Raw genomic sequence first — 13739 nt, forward strand, 5'->3', positions numbered from 1 at the left:
AGAGGCGGCCTGCCGAAGTGCTGTAATAGAGAAGGCCTACTGTACTGGCAACAGCGCTCTCTTTGGAGAAACCCAGAGGTGATTCTCTTTCCGTCTCCGAGGCATGCTGAAGTCTACGCTCCCGCCGTAGGCGCTGGTGTTAGGACTAGGGCCGTTCTTGCTGTAGTGGGGCAACTACACAGTCTCGCCATCTGTGGCTCAGTGCTACAGCTAGCAAACGTTCTCAATTTCTTCGCGTTTTGCTCACAGTCAAAGCCGGACAGCACGAGTTCTTGCAGCCGCGGTCGCGGCTCAAAGTTTATATATGCTCACATTTAAGCGTCGGCCTTTCTTCTCAGAACTCCCGGGCGTGCTGAAAGTCGCGGAGGAGCGCCCGTGCTGCATGCCAAGCCTGCTTCATACATCGGACAGCGGCTGACGCGGAGCACGTAACAATGTTTGTTTCTGTTCCCTTTCAGCAACCGCCCCTACAACGGAAAAAAAAGGGCTGTGTTCGAACCTTCGTGGCTTCAGGACATTTTGCGGAGAGGCGTAAAACAAATGCATTACCTTCGTGTGAAGCAGTGGTCCAACGAATGCCCACTCTCGCGAGCCAGGCCGTCCAAAAGGGAAGTGGAAGAGAGGGTCGCAGCGTGACACGGAAACCTACCGAAGCTACGTGTGCTGCTGCCAGTTGTCGCTTTGTGCCACTGCGGCAGGTCAGTAGGTGGTCGCGGTCAGACAGCGCCAGTCAACGGAAGCGCTGCTGCGCTGCAAGCGCGTCGAGAACGTGCCCGCTGAGCAAGGTGATACCATTTCTGGGAATGTCTGGTAAGGCCACAGTGTGCTCCTGTTGACCTGGCAAGAACTCCGGATGATACCGGATCTGGAAGATGAACGGTCCGTCGAAGATAAGCGTCAGCAGACGACTCCTCCTCAGCGGGATGATAGGAAGACTCCTGCGGAGGCGGCCGGTTCTGGATAGTGTTCCCAGCAGACCAACAGATACCTGCGCTGCGTGCTTGAAAGAACTAACACGCAGGTTGGCCAGCAGGCGTTTGTTACCATGCGACTCAGAGAAGAGTGTTGTGATCCCAAGATACTGCAAGGCCGCCCGCACATCGACTTGAGCCCCTTCTGACAAAAGGAATTCTGGGAGGAAGTATCGCAGATTCACTGGGGGGTGGTTGCCTGTCCCGCTCCTTCGCTGCCGGTGCGCCTGTAGCATTTGATCCACAAGAGATTCTAACACACCCGGCGACTGTACCAACTCTTCGTGAAATTTGAAGAAATTGCGAGGCATGAATATATACAGGAACAGGTTACTTCGGGAATATGGCAGCCTCAGGGCCCTCATCTCCGATGTCAGCAAGTACGGAAAGTGGGCGTCAGGTACAATCTGCTGCATGAAGGTCACAAGCTGTGGTGGGGCCCAACTGTTTCGGCCGGAAAGCGGTCTGAAGTGCTGCCGGAGCCGCTCAGTATGGAAGGGACTCTCCCAAGGCGCGTTGAAGTATAGCCCGTTGACGACTGCAATCTCTGTTTGTTCAGAGATGTCAGCGGATGTTAAAAGGTGATGGAATTCACCGCCTGTCCATCTCCACACAAACTGATTGATAATAGACAGTGCAGTTTGCGGAGAATTCTCGAAGTCTAGAAAGCGTACGTCGACACCCAGTTCCGTCCAGCATCTTCTTCTGAAGTAGTGAGCGGCTTCATCATCTCCAACCGAGTCGGTCAAGAATATGCCATTGGCCTCGCAAACATGCGGCCACGCGTCACAACTGTCAAGGTGGAAAAGTCTCAGCAGTCTTCCAGGGTTCCCGAGAAGCCCATTCAGCTCTTCTCGAGCAGCTCCGGAGGACGCGTCCCGTAGTGCAATCAAACTTTTCAGCACTGTGAAAGGGGAGAACAGAGCGTTCCTCGGGTGCTCTTTCTCCATGCTGAGGATCGCTGCTTGAAGAATCACGGTCACCTCTGAAATGCGCTCTGGGTTCGGGTCCGCAGCGTGCCCTCCTGCAGTCAGGATTGCAACGAGAAGAGAGAACAGGAATGGTGTCGGGAGCCGACGGCTACCAGGGCTGCTGGCACAGTTCCGCCTGCGGGAGGGGACAGACGGGCTTGGTGCGCTGGTTGTCGTCGTCATCTTAAGCGATGGCCGGGTAGAAGACACGCCCATCCGGAGTTCAGTTACTTCTGAGGAGCTGTTGCCCTGGCACGCCAGCAGGAGCGCACGACACGAGAGAGATGGAGTTCTTTGGTTAGCGAGGCTCGACATAGGCGGTTTGCTCAGCTCGGCTCACGAGCGTGGAGACTACAGACAGTCTGTGGGAGTCCGCTTCACCTAAAAGAGGGACAATGCTCCGTGGACCAGTTGATGTTGTTCAATACCGACCTCCAGTAGATCCCGGAGGGTAAACAAGTTCAGGCACGGATGCTCAGCCGAGGCACGGCGCCAGCTTGTCCCCGTCGGATCGAGATCCGGAGGTGCTCTGGTAAAGGAGACGCTGGCCGCCGACACAAAGTGAAGTAAGTACCTTAGGTGGACCCTTCCGCCTTTCTACCCCCTTCCCGCCTGATGCATGCCGCCTGTTGCATGCCGCCTCTGGTGCCTAGAAAAAGAGGCCGCGCCCCCCGCACCAAGCTTCAAAATCTAGGTCGGTTTACCACGGCAGTCGGTTCTTCTGTTCGACTAACCGAGACCGTCCCGGTAGGGGAAGCCTTGTGCTGCCGAACCGTTATAGCATATTGTTCTCTTCAAAGGACGAGCATTACTCTGCGTCGACCGGGTCGAGAGGCCAGCTGAGGTAGTGGCTTTTTTGTTGACTTTTGGTCACTCCGCGTCTTCTGCGTGTACTTCCGGAGGACAGAAGCTCCACGGTTGACTGTAGAGCTGCAACGCGTCTTGCTGCGAGCCGGAATAAGGCTTAGATCATATGTGATGCACCACTCACCGTGAGCACTCTCTGTGGACAGCTCTGCGGAAACGCTCATGTAGGCGGCTTCGGTGGCGTCCCATCAATGGCCTATGATCCGCGTTGTCCTTCACTGCAGGAGACACACCGACCGAGTCCGGCCGGGCAGCAGAGCTAGCGCCGCCACACGAAGGCCCGGACCGCCAGCCTTCGCTTGGCAGCCTTTCAGACGACCAGCGCTCTAACCACTGAAACATGAGCCTCAACAGACCGAGAAACTTGTTTGCCGGAGAGGATTCCGGCCCCTCAAAAAAGTCGCTGGTCTTTACCAGAGTGTGCTGCCCGACTCCCCCCGTAAGACCCGTGTACGCGCCTTCCGCCACGTCCTTGAAGTCGTTATGTTTAGCCCACATCACTTCTCTGTCGTTCATCGGCTCAACAAAAAGCGGCGTTTCCTCCCCTGTGTCGCTGGATCCGCGGTCCTAGGGCCGAGACGGCACTTGGAGAGCGAGCGCGGCGTTTTTCCGCGATCCAGATCTCTGCAAGGGCAGCACGGGGGGGGGGGTACTCTGCGAGCGGAGAACAGATTTTTGGCCGCCAGGGCAACTCTCTCTCGCCTGCCGATTGGATCGATACTCCGATAGTTCACTTCCTTTTAGCCGCAAAAGGCCCGTAACATTGGCGAGTACTGTAATGCTTGAGGCGACCACGTGTGGCCAGCGCATAGGCGTTGCATGGGGTACTGTGCTTGTGTGGCCAAAGTATAAGCGATTTGGTGAGTGCCGCCCACCGGCCATGAAGCAACGTATGTTCCGACCGCCGGACACTGCATTATGAAATGAAATGGTTCCTGGTGGGCGTGACGGCGGAAATAAACCTTATACCCGGTAGCAGCGCACGGTTCCGACCAGCGAAAAAAAACAACGAGATTCTTTCCCTTAGGGGTTAGGTCTATCTGTCTATCTATCTCTTGTCTTTTGTCTTTCTTTTTTTATCTTCATCACTCGATACCGGGCCGTAACGTGAAACCTCTACCGAGCTAGTTTCAACGTACTCTTTCACGAGTCTCTCTCTGTATATACACGTGTACAGACAGATATCTCCACTGTACATGTTGTACCCACGAGTACAGGTTCTATACATACACTTGCCGGTACATATATATATACATGAATATGTGTATCTCTCTATAGACACGTAGATACTCGTTGTATCTCCATATATATGGATGCGGATTGTCCTTGTGTTAGGGAAAAGGTTTTACTTTTCTTGAAAGCTTGGAGATACATCGCGAGATGCCTCCTCTTTTCTTTTCTCGCTTGTTCTTATTTGTCACTAGAAGCAAATAAAAAGAATCAGCAGAGTTCTTTTGTAGACGTTTCTTCGGAAAATCAGAGAAGATCGCTACTCTGCTACGACACCCAGTGCTACAACTGAGCCGCATCAAAAGTGACTCAAAGACAAAAAGATTCCATAGGTTGTGCGTTAGTCTATACAGCGCTCAGAGTTACAGGAGGGAAGTTCAGTCTTGAGAAGGCACATCTGCGTATCTGATAGAGTAGATTAGTGAGACGGCACAAGCAAAGCTGCCGTAAGCTTCGGTTGTTGTACGGAAAGAGACAGGAAGACCCATGCAAAGGAAAGAGAGGGATACGTTTAGAAAGAGAAATTGCACAAAGGCCCACGTCTGACTGTGTAGGGAGCAAGGAACCTCAGTTGGCAGCAAAGACATAAGACGATAGAAAGGCAGATATGAAGCCTAGAGTTTCGCATGTATTTGATCAATCAGTGTAGTATTTAATGCACGAACGCGAGAAAATGAACCGTAAGACATGGAGATGAAGAGAAAGAGCGAGAATGAAACGACCTTCTCTCTTGTTCTCTGATTCTTTGGCACCCCGGCCGGCGTTTTTTCTTTACCTCTCTCGCTACCTTGCCGGCAGTCCCATCCGCTCGGATCTCTTGGTTCCACATCAAATGATATATATAACGATTATATATTGACATGTTCGGATGGAATAAGGAACTCTCGAATGTAGAGAGAGATTTGTATTTCTACTTGAATCCTTTGTCTCTATACACGGACGTAAAGCAGCTTAGTGTCTACCCGATTTGCAGGAACAGCCACGAAGGCGTCGCAGTAGGATCTCTTCACTCGCTATGTGATACAGTTCAGGTCACGACAGTATCTTTTCTACAGTTCTGAATACGGACCGAAACATGGCTAGCTGACTGACGCCTTGTGTCGCACCTGCCAAGGAAGAAAAGCATCCGTTCTTTAAGATATCTCTTCGTCTCACCGGAATCAAAAGTCAGCTGGGACTGCTGTGTTTATACTTCTCACACATTTCTTTCCTTTTCTAAGGCTGAAGAGTTGTTTCCGCATATAGGCATATGTCTGTTTGTAGGCGAAAAACTTAGCCGACTGAGTTGAGCCACACATCACCACCGACCAGAAGAATCATGAACAAAACAAGCTCGTGGTAAAGTCGACGGTTGCTGTAGATGATGAGAATGTGAAAGACAGGGAATGATGAGATAAGACCCTCACATCGTTAATGACGAAAGCGAATACGATGCTATTTTTTTGTCGAACTGTCGTCGAATCATCACGTCCCTACACCCCGTCACCTTTCAAAGTTGCGGTGCCGTGAGTTCGTTTAGCCGCGGTACCGCAGTATATCGTGAGAAGATGATGATGTGAAAACTACTATCAAAAAAGCGCCAAGCTAAAGAGTTGAGAACTACCATTTTATTGGAGACTCGTGATTCTCTCATCCCTAGAGTACGTACTGGGGGACGGTAGAAAGCCACGCTCGAGAAGAGTCACATTGATTTGTCATCAAGCCGCTATTACAGAGTGACTAGGGAGAGCCAAGCCCTTAGAAAGCTCCTCTCTTCCGAACTGTAAGCTTCTCTGAGGACAGGATGAGAGCATTGGAGAGACCGACGCGAAGCGTGAGGCCGGGTGAAAGAAGGGAGCGGAAGAACATCAAAAAGGTATCCAGAAAAGGCAAGTTTCTTGGTTCACTCATCACAGAGAACGTTGCATACTACGCTGGTGCTTCTCCTGCTGTAGAGGTGACTGTCGGCAGGTGACAACTTTGTGACTGTAGCGAACAAATCCCTCTTCCTGCGAGTCTCATGTTGGCAATTTAATGAATGAACGCGAGTCGAGCAGAACGGAAGTAAGGGCCAGGGAAGTCTAAGGAACTTCCGGCGTTGATTCGCGATGTCCGTCTTCCTCGTCAAAGAGCTCATCATTCTTAAGCCTAGTTGAGAGTAAGGGAACGATGAACCACCAGGGTGAGACTTTAGCCGTAACTATATTCTCTGTCCGTTGTGAGAGACATTAGACCGCATCGAAGGATCACCTTCTCTTGAGATGCAAGATCACGAGAAAAAAGGGACACTACAGGAGTGTTTTGAGCAATACAGGAGCGTTTCCAGTAAAAACCAAGTCACCATCAAAAAGGGGATCATGTACAGCACGTGCTAAGACCCTGTCCGAAGAGAGTCGCCGGTCTTCGGGAGGTTCCTTTCAGTTGGGTCAATTGCATCGGCACTCTTCGCCAGAATAATTGCTTCTCTGCCAATGCACAGACAGCAAAGCCTGCCGCTTCACATGGTTGGAACAAAGACAGTCGCACATCATCAAAGATGAATTAGACAGTCCGATTCCCAGTCCCGAGATACACGTGAACTTCTTGATGTTGAACGGATTAAAGACATCCACAGAAGGCAGTAAGCGGAGGACGAAAATGAAACAAAGCAACAGGACCTGCAACGCCTCTTCCTCGCAGCATCTTCTCTTCGAGGTTTCCCTTTGGCTTTCGTCTTCACAGCTACTCTGAGCTCAGGTTTTCTTGCTCAACAAGCAGCTGATGTCTTTCGAACACAGGTAGATAGGTCGGTATTTTCTGTTTACCTGGGAAGGGCGAAAGGAACCAAGACTGAAAGGGAATTCAGCCAGAACAGGAAAGACAAGCGTAGCAGGTTAGTCCATGGATAGAAAGTCGTCGGCGGGTCCGGGAGAAAAGAAATGCCCTCTTCACAAAAAGCAAGGAATCTGCGAAGAAAGTCCTTCCCGGTGTGCTGGTGAGCCTTATCAGATGACGTGAAGAAGTTACGGAGTCGCTTTCCAACAGTTCCCTTTCAAACCTATACCTCCGCTTGGTGCTGTGGTCCTCGTGACAGGAAACTCAAAGGCGTTCTCAAAGAAGTGGCCCGTGGAGCTCTGTCTCATGTCACTCCAATGCAAGCACTAACTAGTTCACCATGCCTCCCACCAGTTTCGACGCTGATTCGTGCTCTTCGCTTTGTCCTGAGTGAGCACCTTTACTTGCTGGTTCACCTCTTGAAGTTCCTTTTGCAATACCATGTGCTGTTCTCGCCACCGTGTGCGAGATTCGTGTAGCCAAGCCATCACCTCGGTCCTAAGTCCGGCCTCCGCAGCACGGGAAAGAGCAAACCTTTTACCTTGTTCAGATGCAAGAGCTTCACAGATTGCATTGGCCTTCAACTCAACACTTGCCTCGAGAGCCTGTACTTTTTTCTCTACTTCACGCAGGCTCTCATTAATGAGAGCTGGGATCTTGCTCTCCATCGCGACCTGCAATTCGCCTCGAATATCACGCTCCGTCTCTTCCAGCAGTTTACGGAGATTCTCTCGCTTAAAGAGTGTCTTATGAGACACCCTTCGTGGCTCTTGAGATGTTTTCTGGTCGGGGCACCCTCCAGTCCCTGTCACCACACATTCAGGAGATTCGGGTGTAGGCACAACTTCCCGTTGGTTTCCTTCCTCAGGATCGTTGTGCCCGAGTACCAGTTGCTGCTGTCGAATCTGATCAAGCTTCTCTCCAATCTGGTCTCCCCAGCTATCTAGCATCTCTTCCATGGTCACCTCAACTTCACGCCAGGCTTTGGATTCGAATCTGTACAGTTCCCGGTTGACGATCCCGTAGATCTCCTCCTGTTGTTCCCGCAGCAATTCCTCGACGTCAGCCCAGCATCCTTGATGCTTGCCCTGACGTGCAATTCGGATAGCAGTCTGCACTGAGACTTTGAGTCCTTCAATTTCCCTCTGCTGGTCTGCCAGGCTTTCCTGCAACTCGTCAAACTTCGCCTCAAGCCCTGTCATGCGCTCCTGGATGTTTGTGTTGAACTTGTACAGGAATTCTAGAAGCGCTCCTGGTACAGGTCCGAGGGCTGCACTGTCAGGCGGAGTCTCCCTCTCGGATTTCGGAGTGGAAGCGAGCGCCATGATGGAATGAATCGTGCTAGTGACCCTGTCTGGTGGGAAGGAACGTCTCGAAAAAAGAAAAAGTGGACAAGTGTAGAGAAGTGATACCAGATGTAAAACCTTAGGGTGTAACGATAGAAAGGCTGAAAAAACGATTTTGAGGAAGGAAAGGACGGAGAAGGTAGCGTACACCCAGTCGAACAATCCAGCCTCCACCAAACGGTCAGCCGCTCACCAGCGAACTCCCCTTTCTGACGCGAGGATCTCAGCTGTCTTGAGAATGTAAACTCCGAGGCCAAATGTACAGCAACCAGTGACCACACCACTTCTAGCTCGACAATGATGGCTGTTGGACAAGATAGATCCATCGTTCAAGGCTAGCGGAAAGGACGAGCGGGGCTGTCGCGGCAAGCCAGGAGGATGACGTCTGACAGAAGTCCGCCATGCGAGCGCACCGAATGCTGATCCGACCTTTCTTACTAGCAAGAGCCAGTTAGAGTGAAGCCGGGGTAAAAATGGTAAAGGGGCACACGACATCTCCTCTTGCTTGGATGTCTTACACAGCGAGCTGAGCCTGGTGCATTTGCATTGTTCCCTTCACGTATACTAACAGTCTGTTGTATGAGCGCCAAGTTGTCAACACCTCGTTGTTTCCAGGTCAAAAGATTTCTTCACGCTATCTCTTGAGTCCTCTCTCGGAGCTCATCGTCTTTCCGAGTCGGTAGACGTCTTGCAAACGTACTTGTCAGCAGGAGGCCATTCAAAGCACTGCCGTCTGAACCTCCACCACCCGACACGGAAAGTCCTTTGGCTGGAGAAAGCAATACCAATTATCGAGGCCTTGCACTCAACAACCAGGGAGCTCATTCAGGTCAGGAGACAGTGGGCTTATTGTTTCGGAACGCCGGTGCAGAAAGACCGGTCCAGCGCCAGTTTTGCAAACGGGTCTCAGTCCAATCATTGATCTCTTCTATTACTGAAGCCCAGAAGACAAATGCCGGCTAACTAACATGAATGGCTGACTTCTTCAGCTTGCAGGGCCACCGCAGAATTCCGGTACCAGGACCTAACGTCATTCAACACTTGCGTACACTCGGCGAAAGAAGTCTGGCATATCTCGTTCGGCCGAGACCTGGTCCCCGAATACAACCGGGCACCGGAAGTAAGTGTATTTCCGGGAGGTACACCGACGTTATCTCGCTCCGAGAAAAAAGACCAGTTCTGGGAACGTCATGGATCTACGTGCTGGCTTCCCCGACAGCCTCCCATCACTGTAAACGGACGAGCTTCTTCCTGCTTGCAGTATGTGGTGAAGCCGCTGGTCCTCAGCTTTTGCATCACCGGGAGGGCGACGCTGAAGGAATAACAGGAAATCTCCCTGATGGACATTCAATCAATAAAAACTGGTGGATCGGAAGGAAAAATTTCCTATCAGAGCCGCCCGATTATCCGTAGACGTACTCAGAATACAGCAACGGCTCTGATGGATGACTGTTCTACTCATTCCGTCCTCGTGTGAAGAAACTCAAGGACGGAAGTGTGCTGCAAGAGGCATTTCCGGTTCAAGGCGTAGCAGCAGTTCAAGCAAGTTATTTTAACCCCAAACAGCGCGCCGACAACAAGCTTCGCTCGCTTAACTAGGGAAGACCCCGGATACCATCATGGAGACAGCCCCGCACTGACCACAAAGAGAGAGCCTTGTATAGAGGCATTTCATGGCTACGGCTGGCTACGCTCATAGGGGACTTAAGCATAGAAGGACATCCGGACATGGAGGGCGCGCGACTTTCCTTGAGGAAGGTCTACTTGAAGGCTGAGGACATCTGCAGGAATCTAGACGAAGTCATGGGACAATACTTGTTTTAATCTGATATGAGGTGACCTCTCTCCTGATTTTATCTTTCTTTTCCCTTTCGTTTTCCTTCCTTTGCTGGCTGAGTGGTCGGCTCTCCTTTCTACTTTTTCTGTCTCAACTTGAGATAGAGAAGATGGTGCAGAAGCTTCATGAACTACCAACAGCAGGGAAGGGAGAAAGAAGAAGCAGAAGAAGAGTGAATGTAGAAGCTTACCACCGGTAACTGGTGATTAGCTAGCTTTCTGATTCACTATAAGACGCATGGGAAGATATTATGGACAAGTCGCCTGTCCGCGAGGTGCTGAAGCTTGTCTTTATGTTCTTCCCCGGCAGTGTTTGTACATGCTTCTCAACTTCTGAGGGAGCGGCGGTAACCAGTTTCTCGTGTCTGTGAAAGGCCAGACTCGGAGATAGCCAGACTCATGCCATACTCCAAGTACTGGTGTGTCCGTGGCTTTAAAAAATGTCCTAGCTTCCTGCCATCCTTCTCTTTTGTCAAGCTGGGAAGGAGAGACAGAAGAAACCTCTCTAAGCCAGCATGTTGACAGGACCGAGAAACTAACTCGGTTGTGTCAACTGCTGTAAGCATCAGTAACCAAGCTAGGAAGAGGCAGCATAGCACGGTTTCCTGTGAGATTTTCGACCGACGGGAAGCCGCAAGTTTTGTGGGTTTCCGAAGGCCAAGCAAGAAATTCATCTGCCAGGGTATCTTCGCCCTTGGGCCCGTTTGGAGTTCTTTGACAACACAAGGTCAGAAAAAAGCCATTCTAGGACTTTCTACGGTGCCGAAAAGTGAACCAGCCACACCAATAAAAAGTACTGAAAAAACCTAGCACCTTCTGTGCACAAAAGGAATGACATGAAAAAGACTTCTAAAATTCCGTGTCCGCGAGATCTTCGGTGGCTCCGAGAGACGCCTCCGCCAGTCCCACTGTACGGAGGATATCACTGTTGAATCGAGGATAGACTGCACGCATCTCTTCCGCCCGACCCACCAGATCCCGCAACGCTTCCCTTTTCTCCTGTATGTCTCTTCTCAGCTGCTGAAGTTGTGCGGTAGAACCAGCATCGCGGAGATCTTTGAACGCGAGGTGCGTTGTTTCGAGATCCAGGACAGTGACCACCATCTCCATCAAGTAAGCCTGTGGAGGATCAAACGCCGACTCCGAGATAATAGACATCACATCTGCGTACAATCGTCTCCCGCGCCTCCGCACCCACGTCGCTACTTGAGAAAGACGTCTCTTGGCATATCGAAATGGAGAACTTAACGCCTTCTTCAGGGATGCCCAACCCTCAGATAGTCTCTGCCGCCGAGTCGGACGAGCACGACGGACACCGGTGGCTGTTCTCTCTCCAGAACTGCTTCTTCCTAGCAACGGCTCTGTCTCTTCCCCCGGCTGCTGGTGTTTCTCGATGTTGACGTCAGTCGACCGCGATGGAGGGAACTGTTGCTCTTGCAGTTCTTCTCCAACAAGACTCAGACTGTCAGCTAGTCCGCTCGGCGCGACTGCGACCACGCCAAGGAGAAAGAGACCCACGAGAAAAAGATCACGGAGAGTCATTTTGAAAGAAGCAGAGCCTAGCACAAATAGCAATGCTATAGAAAGGGTTCGATCTTCACCGAGCGCTCCAGAGAGCATGAGAGAATCTGGGATTTCACACAGTGTAACAACGCCTTGGGTGTGATGGGCCCTCTCATCAAAACGCGGCGCTTCATTCGTGGCCCGTCGCTTGCAGGTCGTCTGTGCTCGGTAGCTAGGAGAGAAGTCTCAGTTGGGTGCGATTTGCGGCAGCAGAAAAAGGATTCCATCTGCCGTGTGAGTTGTCCAGAACGGTCTAGGAAAGGTTCGAAGACCGGTGGTAACCGTACCGGCCTTCTCTGTCGCGGAGTGTTTGTGGTGAACAACTCGCATGAGAGGCTGAATGATCTGATGTTCGCTTTGCTTCTCCTCAAAGATCTACGCTCGAATAGATTCAGGCAAAAAATCACTGAACATCCGTTCGTCACACAGACTTACAGCAGGCAGATCTTATCTCGGGGCTTTGCCGCAATGTACCTAGTACGTCACCTTCCTCCCCTCTTGTCTAATCATATGGTCTCCCGACGGCGAGGAGAAAGATTGCGTACACGGCCCTTGCACCCGGAGAGGATAATGATGCCATTAGAAAAGCCATTTCACGAAGCCTATCCCGGTCGAAACCGGCTGAGTTTAGCTAGGAACGTGCTAATCAAGGCATCCGGTTCAGATCCACCTTAGTTTTCTACAGCCGATACTTGCGTGAAGTCGAGTGCGATACACTGAGATTTCTGCGCAGTTAGAATTTCAATCGACCGAGTCGAAACGCATCTTTCTGTGCGTGTACGCTACTGACACAGACACCAGCTAGGTGCTGAGAGTAGCAACTGAGGTACGCTGTTCCCAGTCATCAAGACAAATCGACTGTAGGTCTAAGAGCTCTTCTTCTCACTAGTGTCCACGTGGGACCACTGTGTAGAGAGCTTCTGTGTGTCTATTGTAGACAAACGAACTATGAAGGTTCCGACTGTCCGCGCTTTCGCCGACCAGAGACGCCTTTGCAACTGGAGCGCAAAGTAAATCGAGAGCACCAACTAAAAGAAGAGGAAAGCAAGTTTTTGAAGTGGAAAGCCCCGGAGAAAAACAGGTATAGTTATCCCACTCTTACTCTTACATCCGGTAATCGATCCAGGCGTTGCTCCGTCACCCAGTTGAAGTCTCCTTGTGCACTTCCGACCCCTATTTCTTTCTGTATCCAACGAAGTCTCCAGCAATTCTGAGTGTCGTAGAGTCTATGTGGCCTCTAGAGGAATAGACGAGTGGGTGCCCATAAAGGACACCCCGGTGTCAATATTTTCCCCTTGACTGTTTTTTTCTTCTTATGTTCATCATCGCGACCACCTTTAGCTTTTCTTGTGAAATGAAGAAGCTTCGGTTCCCGCCTCCCGTGTTTCTATTCACAGACGTTTAAAGAAACGAAAAAAAGGCGTGAGCAAGGAATGCTTCAACAGAATGGAGACTCTTTCTTCTCATCTCTCCTTTTGCTGTGTCTCACCTCACCAGTCGACAGAGCAATGGGAAAAACCGCAAGTGAACGAACAAAGTAGAGAAGAAAGGACCCACCAGGAAGAAATCTCCTGTAAAGAGAAGAAAAGACACGGCCGTAGCCACCATAGCGATTTCGATACAGTCGCAGAGAGGGTCAACGGGTGTGCTCGCTAGCTGTGTGTAGTCCTTAGGTTCTGTTAGCCGCAGCGGTACACTTAGTTCTTAGTGGGTTACTGTCCGCCGCAAGGGGGCTCATTAGTTGTCAACGTCAACGGAGTTCACTACTCCACATTAGTCTTCATCAACACAACTTCTCTCTCTCCACAGAGTTCCGCACTGCCCATCAGTCTTTCTCAACACAACTCCCGTTCCCTACACTCAAAAACGAAAGAAATCCCCCCCCACCCCCTCCTGCGCCGATCACACACTTCCCCTGCTCCCGTCAGTCCGACAGTAGTCGTATGATTCGCCGGATCGTCATGACCAGTGACCTCTCAACCAGGCTATCATAATTCCGCCCCCGCTTATTTTGGCAACGTCCCTTGTTGCCACCCTCCTTTCCTCGAGACTGCAGACTCAAGGTAGCGCCTCTAGTGTCAATCTAGGTGACGAGTGCCGTACTCGCCTGTTCGTTCATTGGTAGCGTTCGTTGGGTCCCTTCTCCGACTACTCAGGCTGCC

The 13739-nt window shown here is 51.1% G+C and overlaps 1 protein-coding gene across 1 annotated transcript; it reads right to left on the minus strand.

The window, feature by feature from the left end:
* Positions 1-307: 307 nt before the first annotated feature.
* Positions 308-2489, minus strand: CSUI_005868 (serpin (serine proteinase inhibitor) superfamily protein). Its single transcript, XM_068066035.1, has one exon. It carries the CDS (start codon positions 2255-2257, stop codon positions 731-733), a length of 1527 nt encoding a protein of 508 aa, XP_067921989.1. The 5' UTR covers positions 2258-2489; the 3' UTR covers positions 308-730.
* Positions 2490-13739: the final 11250 nt, after the last annotated feature.

This window comes from Cystoisospora suis (assembly GCF_002600585.1).
Source record: "Cystoisospora suis strain Wien I chromosome Unknown contig_2897, whole genome shotgun sequence".
Taxonomy (NCBI): Eukaryota; Apicomplexa; class Conoidasida; order Eucoccidiorida; family Sarcocystidae; genus Cystoisospora; species Cystoisospora suis.

Excerpts from the sequence above, each read along its gene's own strand:
- CSUI_005868 (XM_068066035.1), bottom strand. The coding sequence starts at position 2,257 with ATGTCGAGCCTCGCTAACCAAAGAACTCCATCTCTCTCGTGTCGTGCG.